This window comes from Nansenia antarctica (genome assembly GCF_963989245.1).
Source record: "Nansenia antarctica genome assembly, chromosome: 13".
Classification (NCBI taxonomy): domain Eukaryota; kingdom Metazoa; phylum Chordata; class Actinopteri; order Argentiniformes; family Microstomatidae; genus Nansenia; species Nansenia antarctica.
The window spans coordinates 29831305-29848803 of record NC_137683.1 but is presented as its reverse complement, the minus strand read 5'-3'; the positions used below and the strand labels follow the sequence as shown (position 1 = coordinate 29848803).

The following is a 17499-nucleotide window of genomic DNA, read 5'->3' as shown; positions in this document are numbered from 1 at the left end:
GCAGTGTGAGGAGGAGGAGAGGAGGTCAGCAAGTGCAATGCAAGAGGAGAGCTGGGTAAAAGATAAACCAGGGGTCAGGGGAAAGGGGACGTTTTTTGGTTTGTTTTTTCCTGAGTGGGGCAATCCCACTCATATTTGTGTTTTTATTGATAGAGATAGTAGAGATTTTAACAGGGAGAATGGGTGAGAGAGAGAAGGGATGACATGCAGGATATGTCCGCGGCCGGAATCGAACCGGAAACCCTGTGGTTACGCGGTCGACGCTTAACCCGCTACGCCACCTAAGCGCCCCAGGGGGGGAAGTTTAGCCGAAATCCATTTTTCATAGCAATCGAAAGACAATGTAGGCCTGTGTCTTTATTTAGAGCCTAACAACAACAAAAAACATGTTCAAAATACGTCAGACAAGCGTGTTGCTCTGACCTCTGACCCTCCTCTACGATGTCAGTGGTTCTCACAGAGAGCAGCACGTGCTAGCTAGTAGCTACGTGTCTAACAGAAGAACCTTGTGTGGTCGGGAGGGTGGAGGGAATCTTGGGAGTCGCAGGAATTTGCTCCAATTTGGAACATTGACACACGACTGACCAGGGGGACTCAATGTGAGATTTCTTGACACAGAGATAGTTTTGAAACAAGATTTCTTGACACAGAGATAGTTTTAAAACGAGATTTTTCTTGTGACTGTGTCTGCTGTTATTATGGCTAATGAAAACAACAAATCGTAATGGATTACAGGGGTACAATTCCGGCTTTAAGTCAATTCTGCTAGTAAACCGAGTCAAGTCAATCCAATCGACAGTTGGTCAATGTAAAGACAGATCTGATGACACTAGGCATTGATCAAATCCTTGAGTGATCTATCCTCTTGTTCAGAATTAGCAGGTCCTAAAAGGAACACCAGATCTTGTGATTTTGAGTGTCACATGTCATTACGACATCACAATAACCCTTCTGTGACTTCATGCCCAAATGTGATTATGTGGCATGTATCAACTGTGTGTATGTGTAGTGTACTAGACTACAGTAACATCTACCATAGAAAAGCATTTCCACAACACAATTACCGTGCAAAATAACAGCATCCGCACACTCAAACACTGTGCAAAAGACTACATTTATTACGAGCTTTCAGTCATAGACCTTCTTCAGGACTACACAGCAACATCTACCATAGAAACACATTATTTCCCACAATACAATTACCAAAAGAATCGCAGATTTTTAAGCCTTTCACAATCTCAATCTACCACGTTTATCTCCTTGCCCGCTTGTGTCAAAACGGACAGATCTTTTCCTCCAGTCTTTTTTCAACGAGGAGAAAAATAGCTAGGCCTACAATAAATAACTAAAAAAATCATAACACCTCTTACCATTAGAGCTTCCCTCTCACCCTTCCTTCCTCTCTCTCTCTTTCTTTTGACTTTTTTCCACTGTGGTGTTCTCCAGTTCACTGTTCACACTGTGGTGCTAGCCTATGTAAGGCAGTATTACAGAAGGAGGCTGCTGGGGGATTTGGGTTACAGATTTAAGAGAGTGACACTGCTCGACCATGCGGAAAGACAGCAAATCTCTTTCTCTCGTATTGCTTTACACACCTACCCCTCCGTTTACACAGCCCGCCTTTACACACCCCGCCTTTACATATCCCACCGAGATCTGTCTGTCGGTGTGGGGTGCTCGTTCTCTTTACACACACAATCAAAACAAAACATGCAAACTATGCACAGATTCATGGGTGAAAATGAAAAAGCGACACACTCGCACACGTGTGCGCGCGCACACAGACACAGACACAGAGAGAGACACACACACACACACACACACACACACACACACACACACAATCTCTCTTATCTCTCTGACACAGACACTACAAAGAGAGCAGCCACAACAAGGAGAGACACATATTACACCAAACTACTGTCTCCCATACAGGCTACTTCAACTTAACCCTCCACCAGCACCCTCACAGTGTTAGACCTAGGCCTACATCTACAAAACAACAGGCCGTTGACATCGTCAATATCTCTGTTTTTGTTTAGATGTGTTTGTTTCTTCTCTGTAGCAGCAGGACAATAGGCGTTCCACTTCATCTCAATCAATGCCAATGCACAGCATACCAGCAATGGCAAGTTTGTTGCAATGTACAGGGGCCTGCTATTGATTTTTGTCAGCCAATTAGGGATGAGAGGCCATTATAAAGCTTTGATGCATGTGATGATGCAGAGCATGAAACTATCAGTAAGAGAGGCCGTATCAGGTTGAGGGAGGGAGGGACATTCTCTAGCCTTCTGTGCTCTTCATAGTATGGGTTCATGGGTTGTATTTTGTATTTAGTGCAAAGTTATGTTTTTCTGAGTGGGGCAGTCCTTTTCATTGACAGACACAGTAGAGATATTGACAGGAAGGATGGGTGAGAGAGAGAGAGAGAGAGAAGGGATGACATGCAGGATATGTCCACGGCCGGAATCGAACCGGGAACCCTGCGGTTACATGGCAGACGCCTAATCCGTTACGCCACCTAAGCGCCCCATGTAGTGGCACTTCTAGAATGGAATCGCCAAGCACTAACAGCCCCTCTATGTGTGCAGTGGCTCACAGTGGCACATACACAGGGCATTGGAAGACCCAGTGCCCTCTGCCAGAGATGCACAGGTATGGGGTGCTTAGGTGGCGTAGCGGGTTAAGTATTGACCATGTAACCGCAGGGTTCCCGGTTCGATTCTGGCCGCGGACATATCCTGCATGTCATCCCTCCTCTCTCTCTCTCACCCATACTTCTTAATATTATTATTATTATAATATATGCCATTTAACTGACTGACTTTTATCCAAAGCCAACATTGTAGTGTGTGCATACATTTTTCTGTATCATATTCCAAGTGCTGTGAATTCACTGTAGATATAGGCTAAATGTGTTTAAACAAACGTGTCATTTTACACTGCGATCTCACACACCATATCGAGCAGGACAGCGGTTGAATACAGTAATAATCATCTGTCATTGACTGAATCAGTCATTAAAAATATCAGGGTCGGGGCTGACGTCTTAATGTACGCCTATTCATATGTGCAGAAGCCACTACCTGTGATAATCTGACACCTTAATCCTGCATCGTGGTAGGAAACTTAGACAAGGTGCAGAGTTTTTGTAACCTGATCAAAAGTGAATCGATGAACAGGGAACAAGTGAGTTTAGAAAGTAAGTTAGAAAGATCCCTCAGCTTCTCTGTGTGACACCGTATCGCTCAAGGACACACACCCCTCCACTCTCTGCTTCTCTGTGTGACATCTCATCTCTCTGACACTGACAGACATAACACTTTCATCTAATGTCTTTTTAAATTATCCATTATCTTATTAAATGTTTATATATTTTATTGCTGTATCTGTTCAATATCTGTTGTTGTCACTTTTATTTTCTTTACTATTCTCCTCTTGTTGTATTTTTATTAATGCTGTATGATGTACGTAAAAAAGCACTTTGAATTGCCCCTGTCGTATGAAATGTGCTAGAAATAAACTTGTGTATGTATACCGTCCCAGCGAATCAAATTCAAGCACCTTTCAAGGACTTTCAAGACTCAGTCAATTCCCTCAAATTCAAGGACCCGACACGGCATAGTTTGAGACAGATCTAGATGAGAATTTATATAACAGGAACTATCCGCTCACAGACAACAATTAAAAAGAGAGAGGGAGAGAGGGGAATTCAAGCACTTTCAATGACCCATGTCTATTTTCAAAAACATTTAAGACCTTGATTTCTTTCTCTCAAATTCACAAACTTTCAAGGATTTCAAGGACCCTTCCGTGGGAACCCTGGACAATTGACCTGTCAAACACACATGGACACATGTCAAGTATACCTGAGTAAGATGTGTTCACTGGCTAGTAGAGCCAGGCAGCATGCTAACTACTCCTCACCATCATGGTCATTGAGGGGGTTAACACTAACAGGTCCTCTGGCCAACTTGGACATCCCCCCCATAGAGAGGTTCTTACATCTACGATGGACACCCAAGTCGCTGTTGTTGTCAACCCAAAGACCCCAACAGCAAACAAGCAAGTAGCTCAACCAGCAACTAACTGTACTGTTACAAAAACAGTAGCAGCAGCAGCTATGCTAGCCTAGTTCCCTCCCTCCCTGCCTTCAATGTCGACCTTGCAGACTGCTGTTTGACCATAACACAACTAGGAAATCGCATCTCATAGCCTACATCTCGTGGAGAACCCCTAGCTACCTTAACACAACATCATGGGTCGTGGTTTTCACACCAGGGGCCTACTGGTTTTAGCTTAGCCTGCTGGAAGCTACTGTGCTGCTAATGGGATTGTTTTGACAGCCAAGTGGGGCAGCTAACTAGCTTAGCACAGTCAAATCAAACACAGCCAAAAACACACAATCAATAATAGCAGATAAGTCTGGATAGACTGGAAGTGTCTGCTCACACAAACCAATGCACCTCCCTCCCTCCCCATCCATGCATGCTATCTATCTATCTAGCTCGTCTAAAAAAGTCTTAGTTCAGTTCACATTCACAAGCAACGTTAGCTGCTGCAGCTTAGCCAGGGAACAGGGCTCATCTGATCGATCATACATGTTATCTTATATTAGGGTCATTACGGTAGTTAGATCATGTCTCTCTCTCTATGTCTCTATGTCTCTATGTCTCTCTCTCTCTCTCTCTCTCTCTCTCTCTCTCTCTCTCTCTCTCTCTCTCTCTCTCTCTCTCTCTCTCTCTCTATGTATGTCTCTATGTCTCTGTCTCTCTATGTCTCTCTCTGTCACTCTCTCTCTATGTCTCTCTCTCTATGTCTCTATGTCTCTATGTCTCTCTCTCTCTCTCTCTATGTATGTCTCTATGTCTCTCTCTCTGTCTCTCTCTCTCTATGTCTCTATGTCTCTCTCTCTGTGTCTCTCTCTCTCCCTCTCTCTCTGCACCCTCTCTCTCCCCCCCCCCCTCTCTTTCTCTTTCTCCCTCCCTCCCCCTCTTTCTCCCTCCCTCTCTCCCTCCTCCCCCCCCAGGGGAAAGTGACAGGTCTGTTTACCTTCTTGTCGATGCGCACAGTGAAGACCTCCGTGTCCCTGAGGGGCTCCCGGCTCAGCACCAGGCCGTGGTTGAACTCCTGGACCGGCTGGTTCCGCTGGGCGGTCCGGTTGGAGTTGGACAGAGAGATCAGCTTTCCGCTGCGGGGGTGCAGCTCTGCCTGAACCGCCATCTTCCACTGGTGGTGGCGGCGTGATTCACGACATTCAAGTTTTTTGCGACAATATCGTGCGTTTTGCGGCGTAGCCAAGCTAAGGCAACGGATAATAGACCACGCCCACTTCTCTGGTCGATGATTTCCGGCAGAAGGTCAACCGAACCTAACCAACCACTTTACATTTCATCAGAGCAACGCATCCGGGTACTTTGCTCTCCCGTCATGTCCACGCCCCTTTTTGTGTGATAGCAGTGTAGAAGTTTGACTGGCGGTCAATGAGAATATCTGGTCTTCGCTACTTTAATCTGATAAAATAAGAAAACCGTAGTGCTTTTTAGATATTAGGAGCCCAAATCCGATGGCCAGTTAGGCAAACTATTATATAGTGTCGTTGCCGATCAATGATCGACGTCGTTATATAGAGAAAATTAATGAAATAGGGGTTGATTCATCAGAGCCCTGGTGGCGGTTGATGGTGGCGGCGTGATTCACGACATTCGATGTTTTTGCGACAATATCGTGCGTTTTGCGGCGTTGCCAACCGAAAATAGAACACGCCCACTTCTCTGGCGATGAACGGCAGAAGGTCAATCGAACCAGAACAACCACTTTAGATTGCTTTACGGTAGTGTGGCAGCGTGGAGAAGTAGTAGTCTTGGAAAACAAAGATTGAATGTAAGAATGAATGTGGAAAAGAATAAATACAGTTATTTATAATTACATTAATTAATTTATATTTATATTTATTTATTTCCTTATTACTGTGTGTATTCATTTATTTATTCATTCATTTATGTATCTATATACTTATTGTTTGTTATTTTGACAGACTTGGTCCTCCTGATGTGGGAACCTGATTTTACCTGTTAGTCCATCGTCATATAGATCTTCATTCGCACTGAACTACAATTATATACATTTCATGCAATATTCCATGTTCAAATAAACGCTGGGTTCAACAAGCTTTTGAACTCTACTGTCTTGGTTGAATACATGCACTAGTGTAGGACCTGCCGTTTGAGTGATACTGACTGCATCAGTCATTCATAAGCATAACAACTCATAAAGATCAGTCATTGCAGTGAGTGAGTGAGTGAGTGAGTGAGTGAGTCAGCTGGATTGCAAATCAAAAGTCACGTTGATGATTCGACAGCCTTGCTGCACTGACTTTACCTGTGCATTTATTCAATTTATTGGCGTTTTTTGTTTTATATTTGTTTGTTTTTGTTGTGGTTGTTGTTGTTGTTGTTTTTATGAGATCATGAGAAGATGTGGATCCACTAGAGGGCGCAAAGCCATTTACCAGTATCTCAATAAACGTGATAACCAAGCCAGCTCTCTGACTGTCACTCACACCACATGATTAACGGTTGTTTCGCCCCCCTCCCTCCAGCCCCATCCCGGAACCAAACACCCTCGTGGTGTGACAGGTTGAAATGTGTTCAGATGAAGAATGATTGAGTTACATTAATAGCCTGCCAGACCAATATTCTTAACGAGTTATGCAAAAACCACTAAACATAAAATATTGTCCATCAGTTATGGGACTATGTATTATGTATTAATGTTATTGATGTTTGTTTGCTCTTTAGTCCTCTAAATTTGCGCATTGTAATCCACTGGTAGGCCTACCGGTTTCCGCCAGTAGGGGGCGGTGGAGGGCCGTGTACTCTTCAGATGGTTGTACCTCCAGACGCGCACATTGCCTCATCTCGTCCATTTTCCTCTTTAACTATTATATATTATATTATAGTAAACAGCTTGTTACGTCCCCCAATAATATCCCAGGAGACGAGGAGAGGAACAATTAAATGAACCGGGGGGGACATAGAAGCAGAGACGGACAGGAGAATATATATATATATATAAACTAAAATGTATTATATAACTTGAAAATAAACAGCTTTCCGAGAAACTCTAAACTGAAAACTGCTTTCTAATAAATAAAATAAAAAGGGAGAAAGCGAATAGAGTAGTAGAGTAGAGTAGTAGAGTAGAATTAGATACTTATAGCTATACTATACTCTAGAATAGGGCCTACAACCAACTCTTGTCACACTTGCAGAGTGGGTTAGGGTTAGGGCCTTTTAATCAGTAGACTGTTAGAGACCTTTGGCCTCTCTCTCTCTCTTTTACAGATAACCTCACACATCAAGTTTACAAGAAATATAGTTCCTATGCACAAACGGATGCACGCAGGATACGAATCGCTGTATTTTTTTTTATTGACAGAGCAAATGGAAAGCTATAAAAGTTAGCTACCTTGCACCCTTTGACTTGGTCAAACCAGACACAGCTAGAAGATAACATGTCTGAATGCCATTGTTCAAAATGAACTGCAGTTGATAGATGTATCAGATGATCCTGTTTAAATGTATAAAGTATAGATAATAAGATGTTTTTATGGGGATTACTCTTTGGGAGGGATGATGGGGGGGGAAAGTACACATGGGGAAATGCTAGGGAAACACAGTGGTGTGATTTCATGTCCCCTGCAGCCTGGATACCTGGCTGGTTTTGTGCTGAATCACCTTACATGACCAAACAATCGTTTTAACAGCCTGACCCCGAGACAAGGGGGCACCCAGACCTCCTCCTGCCTTATAAGGGGCAGCTGTGAGAGGACACTGAGATGTCCTTGTGCAGGGCTCGGTCCAGGTCCACGTCTTTGCCCTGGATCTGGATAGTCTCCACACATCCTCGCAGGTACTGGGATCCACCGTGGTCCTCCCCGTCACCTACAGACAGCAGGAGGAAAACAGAGAGACAAGATGTCATCCCATGGTGCAGGAGGTAGAGCCGCTGCAAGGTTGGCAGATCGGCAGTTCGATCCCCGGCTGACCACATGTCGAAGTCTCCTTGGGCAAGACACTGAACCCCAAATTGCTCCCAGTGAGCGGGCCGGCCGGCGCCTTGCATGGTAGCTTGCCGCCATTGGTGTGTGAATGTGTGTGTGAATGGGTGAATGAGAGGCCGTTGTAAAGCGCTTTGGAATAAGGCGCTATATAAGTCAGTCCATTTAAGATGTGGAAGAATATAACAGAGAGAGTACGGGAAGGAAAAGAAGACAATATCCCTTGTACTTTATTACAATTTACAGGCCCAAACCCTTAACATATTTAAATATATCTAAGCTAAAAACCTTCATATTTTGCAGCAGTTATGATTAAACACAAACACTTCTTTCAATGTCTTTTATCCATTTACTATTGTCTTATTAAATGTTTTATTTATTTACTTCTTATATTCGCTTATATTCATTGTCATTTTTATTTTCTTACTATGCTCCTCTTGATGTATTTTTAAATAATGCATGTAAAGCACTTTGAATTGCCCCTGTTGTATGAAATGTGCTATACAAATAAACTTGGCTTGCTATTTGTATGAATTTAACCATTTTATATATTTAAAACAAGAAGTGTTTTGAGTTGCCCAGTTTGACAAATGTGAGCAAAAATGACATCGTAGCAGGACATTGCACAGTACATACTGTACATCATATAGTGAAAATTATGGATTTCTGGTTTGTCATAGTTGCCATTACCCTGGTATGGATAACTTGGGTACTTGGGTTACCCTGGACACCTTCAAACCAGCCCTCAAAATGTATCTGTTCACCAAGGCCTTTGGCCCCTCGTCTAGTTTGTCACTGTCGCTGTCTTTTTGTTTTCTTTGTTTGTTTTTAAGCTTTTTTTTCTGAGTGGGGCAGTCCGACTGATATTTTTCATTTTATTGGACAGATACAGTGAAGACAGACGGGAAAGTAAGGAGAAGAAGGGAGAGAGAGGGCATGTCGGCAGGGCCGGATTTGAACCCATGCCGACATGGGCATATGTGTGCGCTGTAGACCGCGGTGCTAGACCACTGGACCACCCCAGGCCATGTTTTCTTTGTTTTTGTTTCTGTTCTGTCTGTCTGACTTTCTGTAAAATCTGTAAAGCGTCCTTGGGTTTGAGAAAGGCGCTACATAAAACCAAGATATTATTATTATTATTATTATTATTATTTGGGTACAAACTCACCTGGGAGCCCACCGAAGGCCAGGGTCATGCCCTCTCTCCAGCTGGTCAGGATGTTAGGCAGATACGGGTCTTCGCTGATAGTTGTAATCACCTCAGTCGACACCACCACTATGTTCTTCCGCAGGGTAATATTCACGGCTCTCTTCAATTCCACAGTGAGGTATGATTTTCCGATGATCAGTTGCTAGAGGGAGGGGGCATGGGGTCTTGTGAACCTGCTGCTGTACTGGCCATGCCATAAAGAATAGTCCCCTCTTTCTGCTAGCTTTTCTATCACATCATATCATGTTGTAATGTCGTGACGTTAGAATTATAAGGTTCTATCTCCATTTTTTTCAAAATGGAGTTTTTTTACATAATCTGATCCATTAGGTGTTTATTAATGCCTGTATGGTGTTATTTTTTTAAATGTTGACATTTTTGAGCTAGTAATTAATAAAATACAAAGGTTCCATCTCACAAAACATAATAGAATGTAAAAACTTTGACGCTCAATATCTCCGAACTACCCTAAACGGAGATGGAACCTTATCATTCTAAGCTCACGATGTGTGGGACTATGTGTGAGAATGCCTAGGAGGTTTTTAGCGAGTACCTTTGTGGTATTCTTGACAGTCACTGTCAGTAAGGCCGCCTGCCCCGGAGCTCTGATGCTCACAATGGTTCCCTCCATCTTGGATAATTCTGCCAATATAACAATTTGGATCTCATCCTCCTCCGTCTGTATAGGGAAGTCTACAGAAGAAGAGATATTCACAATTATACAACAGTTAGTTCCGACCAAGTCATTTGATTGGACAAGAGGCATTCCATGAGTGCTGATATACAGTATAACAGCACTGGGACTTTTAACTATATGTATGTATCACTCTGCCGCACAGGTGTTCTACTAAACGACCGTTAATTAGACTACATTGTTTGTGTTCAGGTTACTAGGCAACAGTCCAGTTGAAGTTCAGTTGCGGAACTATTTTTTGTTGGCGGAGCCAAAATAAACGATTAAACAAACAAACAAATCATAATCGCTTATTACTGTTAACTAATAAATGGCACTGTAGAACTGTTAAAGTTCTAAAAGCAATATCACACTCGAGGTCGTGCTGTTATACTGAATATCAGCACGGCTGTGATTCGGTCGTAGGTAAGAGGCCGCAGGCCGTGCTGATATTCAGTATAACAGCACGACCTCAAGTGTGATATTGCTTAAATCTCTCTTAACACAGCTACAGTTTATTAGCTACGGTAATCCTCAATGTCTTTGGTAGGTAGACCATACCAGAGGTGTTGAACACAGCCAGTCCGTCCCCAGGGAAGTAGCTGCCTCTCTGGATGTGCGTGTGGCAGGGCAGGAGGTCCCCGGGCAGGTCCGTCTCCCAGGGCGTGGTGAGGTTCAGCCAGCTGCCCCGCCGCACACAGCCGTCCATCTCTGGCTGGAACTGGACCCAGACACACGTAGAGATGTGTTGTTAATGCACGCACACACACACACACACACACACACACAGACACACATAGTCATACACATAGTCATACGCACACACACACATACACATAGTCGTACGCACGCACACACGTACACGTACGCACACACACACACACACAAACACACACGCACACGAGCGCACACACACACGCATGCACACTCACACAAAAAAGATTTCTTACAAACACTGACAGACAGACAGACAGACAGACGTACCGGGTCCACCAGCTTTTTCTGGTCCACCAGGATGCCCCCCAGGGCCAGGCGGATCAGCCCGGTCAGAACCTCCTCCGTCTGTTTGGACTGCAGGCCCACCACCAGGGCCCTGCGCCCGTCCACCTCCAGAACCACAAACTTCCCCTCGCTCCCCAGCTGCATCTGGTACCACAGACACAGACACAGACAACAAGCTTGGAGAACGCTAGATGGTAAATGGACACATTATTCTTATTCCAAAGCGCTTTACAACAGCTTTGCTCTCTTTGAATTACCTGTGTGTAATGTTTTATAGGCCTATTCTGCTTTTTTAAAGTTATTTTTTATACCTATAGCACATTTTAACAAGTTGTTGTTGTAATATAACAGCCTGCTTATTACCGTGACTGCCGACCTTGCGATCATTAGACGGCAGCTCTACCTCCTGCGCCACAGTCTCTACCTCCACCAGCCTCTACCTCCTGCGCCACAGCCGGATCACCTCAGCCTTTGACAAAGCCTCAAAGCAATTCGGTGCTTTGCATCTCTTTGAATTACCTGTGTGTAATGCTATATATTCTGCTTAAAGCACATTTTAACATGTTGTTGCTGTAATAGAACAGCTTGCTTATTGCCGTGTAATCGTACTGTGGGTGATACATAGAGGTTCAACATAAGTAAATAAAGCTTTATTTATATAAAACCTTTCACACAAGAGATGCAGCTCAAAGTCTTTACAACAGGGAGATAAAAAAATAAAGTGAATATAAAACATATTATATAAGTATAAAATTAATATAAAAGCAGGGGAAGTAGATAAAACAGTAAAAAAGAGTGTGTTCTTCATCTTCAAGAAGAGACTGGCATATTTCTGGCCACCCTTACCTGATGCCACAGCCCGTCGTTGAGTTTAGGACCCCCCGCCACGCTGACGAGGACGTCAGCCTTCCCGATCTGCATCTCGGGGACGCCGTTCCTCAGCGACAGGACGAACCAGTCGTCTCCTCCCTTGGTGTCCCCGTAGAACACGGCCCCCTCGGGGTCAAAGGTCCTGAACTCAAACGTAGACTTGATACTGTTGGACCAGAGACACAGAACTGTTACCATAGACTTGATACTGTGGACCAAACACATGGTAACTGTTACCATAGACTTGATACTGTGGACCAAACACATGGTAACTGTTACCATAGACTTGATACTGTTGGACCAGAGACACGGAACTGTTACCATAGACTTGATACTGTTGGACCAGAGACACGGAACTGTTACTATAGACTTGATACTGTGGACCAGACACACGGAAACATTACCAACCAATATTTTATAATAGAGTAGAGACCTCGCATTATGTGATTAGTTTGCTCCCAAAATGTTATTTCATTGTATGACATTGATACTAGAATGATATAGAATGATATTGTATTGATGCGCCTGTAAACCCTGCATGACCTGCCATCCTGCCCCTCCTCCCTCCTTTCCTACCCTCAACCCCCCCCCCTCCACCCACATGCACACACACACACACACACACACACACACACACACACACACACAAGCACACACACACAACACATACACACACACAAGCACACACACAAGCACAAGCACACACACACACACACACAAGCACACACACACACAAGCACACACACACACAAGCACACACACACACACACACACACAAGCACACACACACACACACACACACACACACACACACACACAACACATACACACACACACACACAAGCACACACACACACACACACACACACACACACACACACACACACAACCCCAGGGGTTCACAACAGAATTAAATCCTAGGATTTTATTGTGTGTTCATTCCTTGACAGCCCATGTAAGTGTGACATATGGCATTGATAATACCTTTTTATGTATATTTCATGATTGTCAAATAAAAACTAACTAACTAACTGTTACCAACCCCTCTTGACTAAACTGTCTCCTATTAGATTTGATGTTGTGTCAAATCACCTTTAAAAGAGCATTGATTCAAAACACATTGTTTTACTGAAACGTAGTTGAAAATCAATGACACACACACACCCCCCCTAGTCAAGCCATCATATTGCGATGCAATGGATTCTGTGCTATTTTAAAGGTGATTTGAAATAAATGAAGTCACCACCCACAAATGAGATTACATTTTCCGGTCCAATTTATTTACATTTTTCAGAATAAAAGTCTGAACATTTGGTCGTTTGTTTTAGGTTGTCGAGGTTGTCAACAGACTGACCTTGTGACCTCTGAGAGGTCGTCTACAGACTGACCTTGTGACCTCTGACCTTGTGACCTCTGAGAGGTCGTCTACAGACTGACCTTGTGACCTCTGAGAGGTCGTCTACAGACTGACCTTGTGACCTCTGACCTTGTGACCTCTGAGAGGCTGTCTACAGACTGACCTTGTGACCTCTGACCTTGTGACCTCTGAGAGGCTGTCTACAGACTGACCTTGTGACCTCTGACCTTGTGACCTCTGAGAGGTCGTCTACAGACTGACCTTGTGACCTCTGAGAGGTCGTCTACAGACTGACCTTGTGACCTCTGAGAGGTTCTCGCTGGTCTGCAGCAGGGGCGTCCAGGTGCCATGCTGTTGGCCCAGGTTGATGGGCCCCTGGCCTGATATCTGCTTCTGTAGGGCACAGCATGACAGAGGGTCAGACACAGCATGACAGAGGGTCAGACACAGCATGACAGAGGGCCATCAATCAATCAAACAATCAATCAATCAAGTGATAAAGTCATGCATTGAATGCAACTCTAAGTGCTGAACATTAAAAACAATTAATAACAATTGTATAAAAGCGTTCCATAACAAGACTAAAAACCCATCTTTTTAATATTGCCTTTAAATGACTAAATAATTAAATTAAGATTATATAATGATTGGAGCACTTTGAGCTGCAACGTTTGCAGGAAAAGCGCTATACAAATAAAGTTATTATTATTATTATTATTATTATTATTATTATTGCTACAACTTCAGTTAGAGTGCTTACACAAGTCTGGCCACGTGTCCAAGTGTCCCTGAGCAAGGCACTGACTGAACCCCTAATTGCTCCAGGGTCGTCTTCAATGGTTCCGACCCCTTGCCTAGACGCCCCCCCCCCCCCCCCCCCCATTTAACCCCATAACCCATTCTTACATAATCTGATCCATTAGGTGTTTATTAATGCCTGTGTGGTGTTATGTTTTTTACATTTTTACTTTTTTTGTTGTTGTAATTCATAAAACACAAAGGTTCCATCTCACAAAACATAATGGAATGTAAAAACGTTGACGCTCAATATCTCTGAACTACCCTAAACGGAGATAGAACCTTATCATTCTAAGCTCACTTGATTTATTGTATCAAATAAGATTGTATAAAATTGTTTTCTAGATAATGAGTCTGTTCTGGGAAATCCCCTTCATAGATTGTGGCCAGTATATAGAAAATAATGATCAGAATATTGAAAGAGACAATAATACGTGTTGCATTCATAACATTACCACATATACGCTTACAACCTATGAGTAATGATCACCAAACTTGTGTGTAGACATCATACGTTCATAGAACGATAGTGCCAAACATAAGTGAGCGAGCTTGCAAAACTGTGGCGAGGTTTGTTGACCTCTCTCCCACCCACAGACTGGACAAAGTCCTGCTGTGACCCCACTACTGTGACTGTACTCTACTGTGACTGTCCTCTACTGTGACTGTCCTCTACTGTGACTGTCCTCTACTGTGACTGTAAACTACTGTGACTGTCCTATTCGGTTGTTAAGTCGTGACGTGTTTCCGGGTCCAAAGTTGGCTGAGGCGCTCTCTTCGAAATGCCACAGTAATAATAATAATTCATTATATTTATGTAGCGCTTTTCCGAGGCTCAAAGACGCTGACAATATGGGGAAAATGGGAAAGTGCTGCTGTGTCCCTTGTTGTATGAATAGATCCCAGTCTAAAAAACGATTGAACTGTCATTCTACCGCTGTAGTACACTGGTGCTTTAGTACACTGGTACTCTGGTGTGGGGAATTTCTGGTTTGGACCCGGAAATTGGGTCACGTTTGACGTCAGACTTAACAACCGAATACTGTGACCCCTCTACTGTGACTGTCCACTGCTTCATGCAAATTTCGTTGTATGGTACCTGTACTGTATTAATGACAATAAAGACCATTCATTCATTCATTCATTCATTCAAGAGGGCCTCTCAGTTGTCTCCTCCATGTCTCCTCCATGTCTCCTCTGCTTGCAGTGTACTGAGGTGAAGGAGTATATACAGTACATATATATTATATACGGTACTGTATATTGAAAAAGATACATATGGAATACTGCTTTCACCTATGCTGTCAATGCAGGGTCAGGATACGGGGAGAGGAGGCCACATTAGAGTATTGAGAATCCCCCTCTGTCTTTTGGCAATGCTCTCAAACAAAATAATGACATATTATTTTCACTTCGGGCCCAAAAAATAAGGACTCCAAAAAATTCGGAACTCCCCCCCCAAAAAGGCCTTTTTTTAAACTGTAACAAAATATGACAAATGACATACCTTACCCCGTCCGTTTCCCTGTCCCTCCACTCCGAGCAATGTGAGACTCAACCCCAGGAGCAGTCCACCTGCTGTCACCTTCCACAAGCCCATACTTCAGTAGCTACACCGACCCAAGCAGTCTCCACGGACCCTGTAGCGGTCACGTCACGTCTCTCTAAACTAACCTGAGGTAGTGGTGGTGGTGGTGGGGGCTAACGGTCTTCCCTGGAGTCTTCCCTGGAGGACAGTGTGTGTGCCTTCTGAGTAAGCCAGTAAGTACACTGCCCCGACGACCAGTCCTGCAAAGACCTATCCCCGAGAGGCCAGAGGGAGCAAACATGTTGACATCCACATCGCCGGTGCCAGAGGCTATCGATCCCGGGGGGGAGGGAGGGGAGGGTGGGTTGTTTTTTTTGTTTGCGTCTGTCTGTCTGAATGTTTGTGAGCGTGTGTGTGCGTGTGTGTGTGTGGGTGGGTGTGTGGGGGTGTGACACAGAGGGAGAGGGAGAGGACATGTGAGAAGGAGAGAGAGAGAGAGCAAGGGGGGAGAAAAAAAAGGGGTGAAAGGGGAAAGAAATAGAAAAAGAGAAGAGGGGAGAGGAGAGGACAAGAGTTGATGGCAGAGAAAGCGAGAAGAAAGGACAGGACAGGCCGTTGACACAGCCTGATTTCACAGGCCCACCCCAGGGACCAGTGGCGTAGCGGACGGGCCCGCAAGCGACGCACCGCGGGGGGGCCCCAGCCACTAGGGGGGCCCCCTAACATTGGATACAAACTTTTTTATTTATTTATATATATATATAAAACAAAGAAAATAAGTGGCCCTTCATTGTGTCAACCTTAATTTTAATATATAGGCCTATATTTAAAAATATATACATAGTTAGCCGTATCCAATAGCAACATGATTTTGACGTCACACGTAGCACGTTGGCAGCGAGACACAAGGAAAATGAGCAAGCGAAAATACCTCAGCGGTGCGCAAAAACGGGAACTTTCCTATAAAAAGGAACAAAATTCAGCAAAAGTTAGAAAAAGTTCATCTTTTCTTTTACCCAATGCAGCTTCTGAGACGCGGGTAGGGATGCGATTAGCACTGGGTCCAGGGACACATGTCGTTGATGCACCTGTGGAGGCCAGTGTTACTGCAGCTGCCATGGCCGACGACAACGAGGAAAAGATTCTGGAGTCTATCAATATAGTGTCTAAGTTACTTCAGAAGAAAGACATGGGCCTTTTCCATGCAGCAGGCCTACTGAGCACGGCGTGCAACACGTTATCGCAGCTAAGGGGTGAGTTCGAACACATAAAAAGCGCAGCACAGGAACTTGCAGCTTCTTGGGGCACAAACTGTCATTTCACCCAGAAGCGCACAAGACGTACAAAGCGTCACTTTGATGAACTCAGTGAGGATCAGCGTCGTCTCACAAGTCCAGAGGAAAGCTTTAAAGCAGGAGTCTTTTTTCTTGTGTGCATTGACACCATTGTTTCCCAACTCAGACACCGATTCAGAGGAATGGATACAGTTGCAAAGAGATTCCGTTGTTTACATCCCAGTGAACTCATACAGGCAAAGGATGATGCGTTGCACGCATCCGCTGAGACACTAGCCTTGATCTACAATAATGACCTTTCTTCTGATTTTCCATCACAGCTTCTTTCCTTTCGAAATGCTCTGAGGTCAGAAATAAAACGTATTGAAAAGGATTCAATCAAAGATCGGACAGAGCTCCTGCTCCTGAGACATGCATCTATCCTGCCCAGTGTCATAGAAGTGGCTACTGCTCTGCTCTCAAGCTTTTTTTTTTAACCATACCTGTCACAGTGGCAAGTGCAGAGAGATCGTTTTCAAAACTGAAAATTATCAAAAGCTATCTGAGAAGCACCATGTCCCAGGACAGACTATCCGGACTAGCGATGCTCAGCATTGAAAGCCAGCGCGCACGTCAATTGGACTTAACAAACATAGTGAAGGACTTCGCACAGACCAATGCCAGGAGGAGAGGACGTTTTGGTCATTGTTAAAGGTAAGAATATT

At 44.0% G+C, this 17499-nt stretch overlaps 3 protein-coding genes across 4 annotated transcripts in view; 1 reads left to right on the top strand and 2 right to left on the bottom strand.

Moving 5' to 3' along the window:
- LOC308169506 (neuralized-like protein 4) overlaps positions 1–5223 on the bottom strand; it is a gene marked incomplete at both ends in the record, with an annotated part of 7073 nt that extends 1850 nt beyond the window's left edge. The window contains one exon of the mRNA XM_080544188.1: positions 5053–5223. Coding sequence (XP_080400314.1) covers positions 5053–5223 — 171 coding nt within the window. The remainder of the gene's footprint in view (positions 1–5052) is intronic.
- The window catches only part of sat2a.1 (spermidine/spermine N1-acetyltransferase family member 2a, tandem duplicate 1), a 119429-nt gene that overhangs the window by 66638 nt on the left and 35292 nt on the right, over positions 1–17499 (top strand). The window lies entirely within an intron of this gene.
- Positions 7410–15743, bottom strand: shbg (sex hormone-binding globulin). The gene is made up of 8 exons (XM_080544439.1): positions 15480–15743; positions 13470–13567; positions 11794–11983; positions 10930–11091; positions 10507–10666; positions 9826–9965; positions 9231–9414; positions 7410–7946 (listed from the first exon to the last, which is right to left on the bottom strand). The coding sequence occupies exons 1-8, from the start codon at positions 15570–15572 to the stop codon at positions 7810–7812; spliced, it is 1164 nt and encodes a 387-aa protein (XP_080400565.1). The 5' UTR covers positions 15573–15743; the 3' UTR covers positions 7410–7809.

Excerpts from the sequence above, each read along its gene's own strand:
- shbg (XM_080544439.1), bottom strand. The coding sequence starts at position 15,572 with ATGGGCTTGTGGAAGGTGACAGCAGGTGGACTGCTCCTGGGGTTGAGT. Across the intron at positions 9,415-9,825 it reads CTGTCAAGAATACCACAAAG|CAACTGATCATCGGAAAATC; the intron begins GTACTCGCTAAA and ends CCCTCCCTCTAG. Across the intron at positions 7,947-9,230 it reads GGCCTTCGGTGGGCTCCCAG|GTGACGGGGAGGACCACGGT; the intron begins GTGAGTTTGTAC and ends TGCTGTCTGTAG.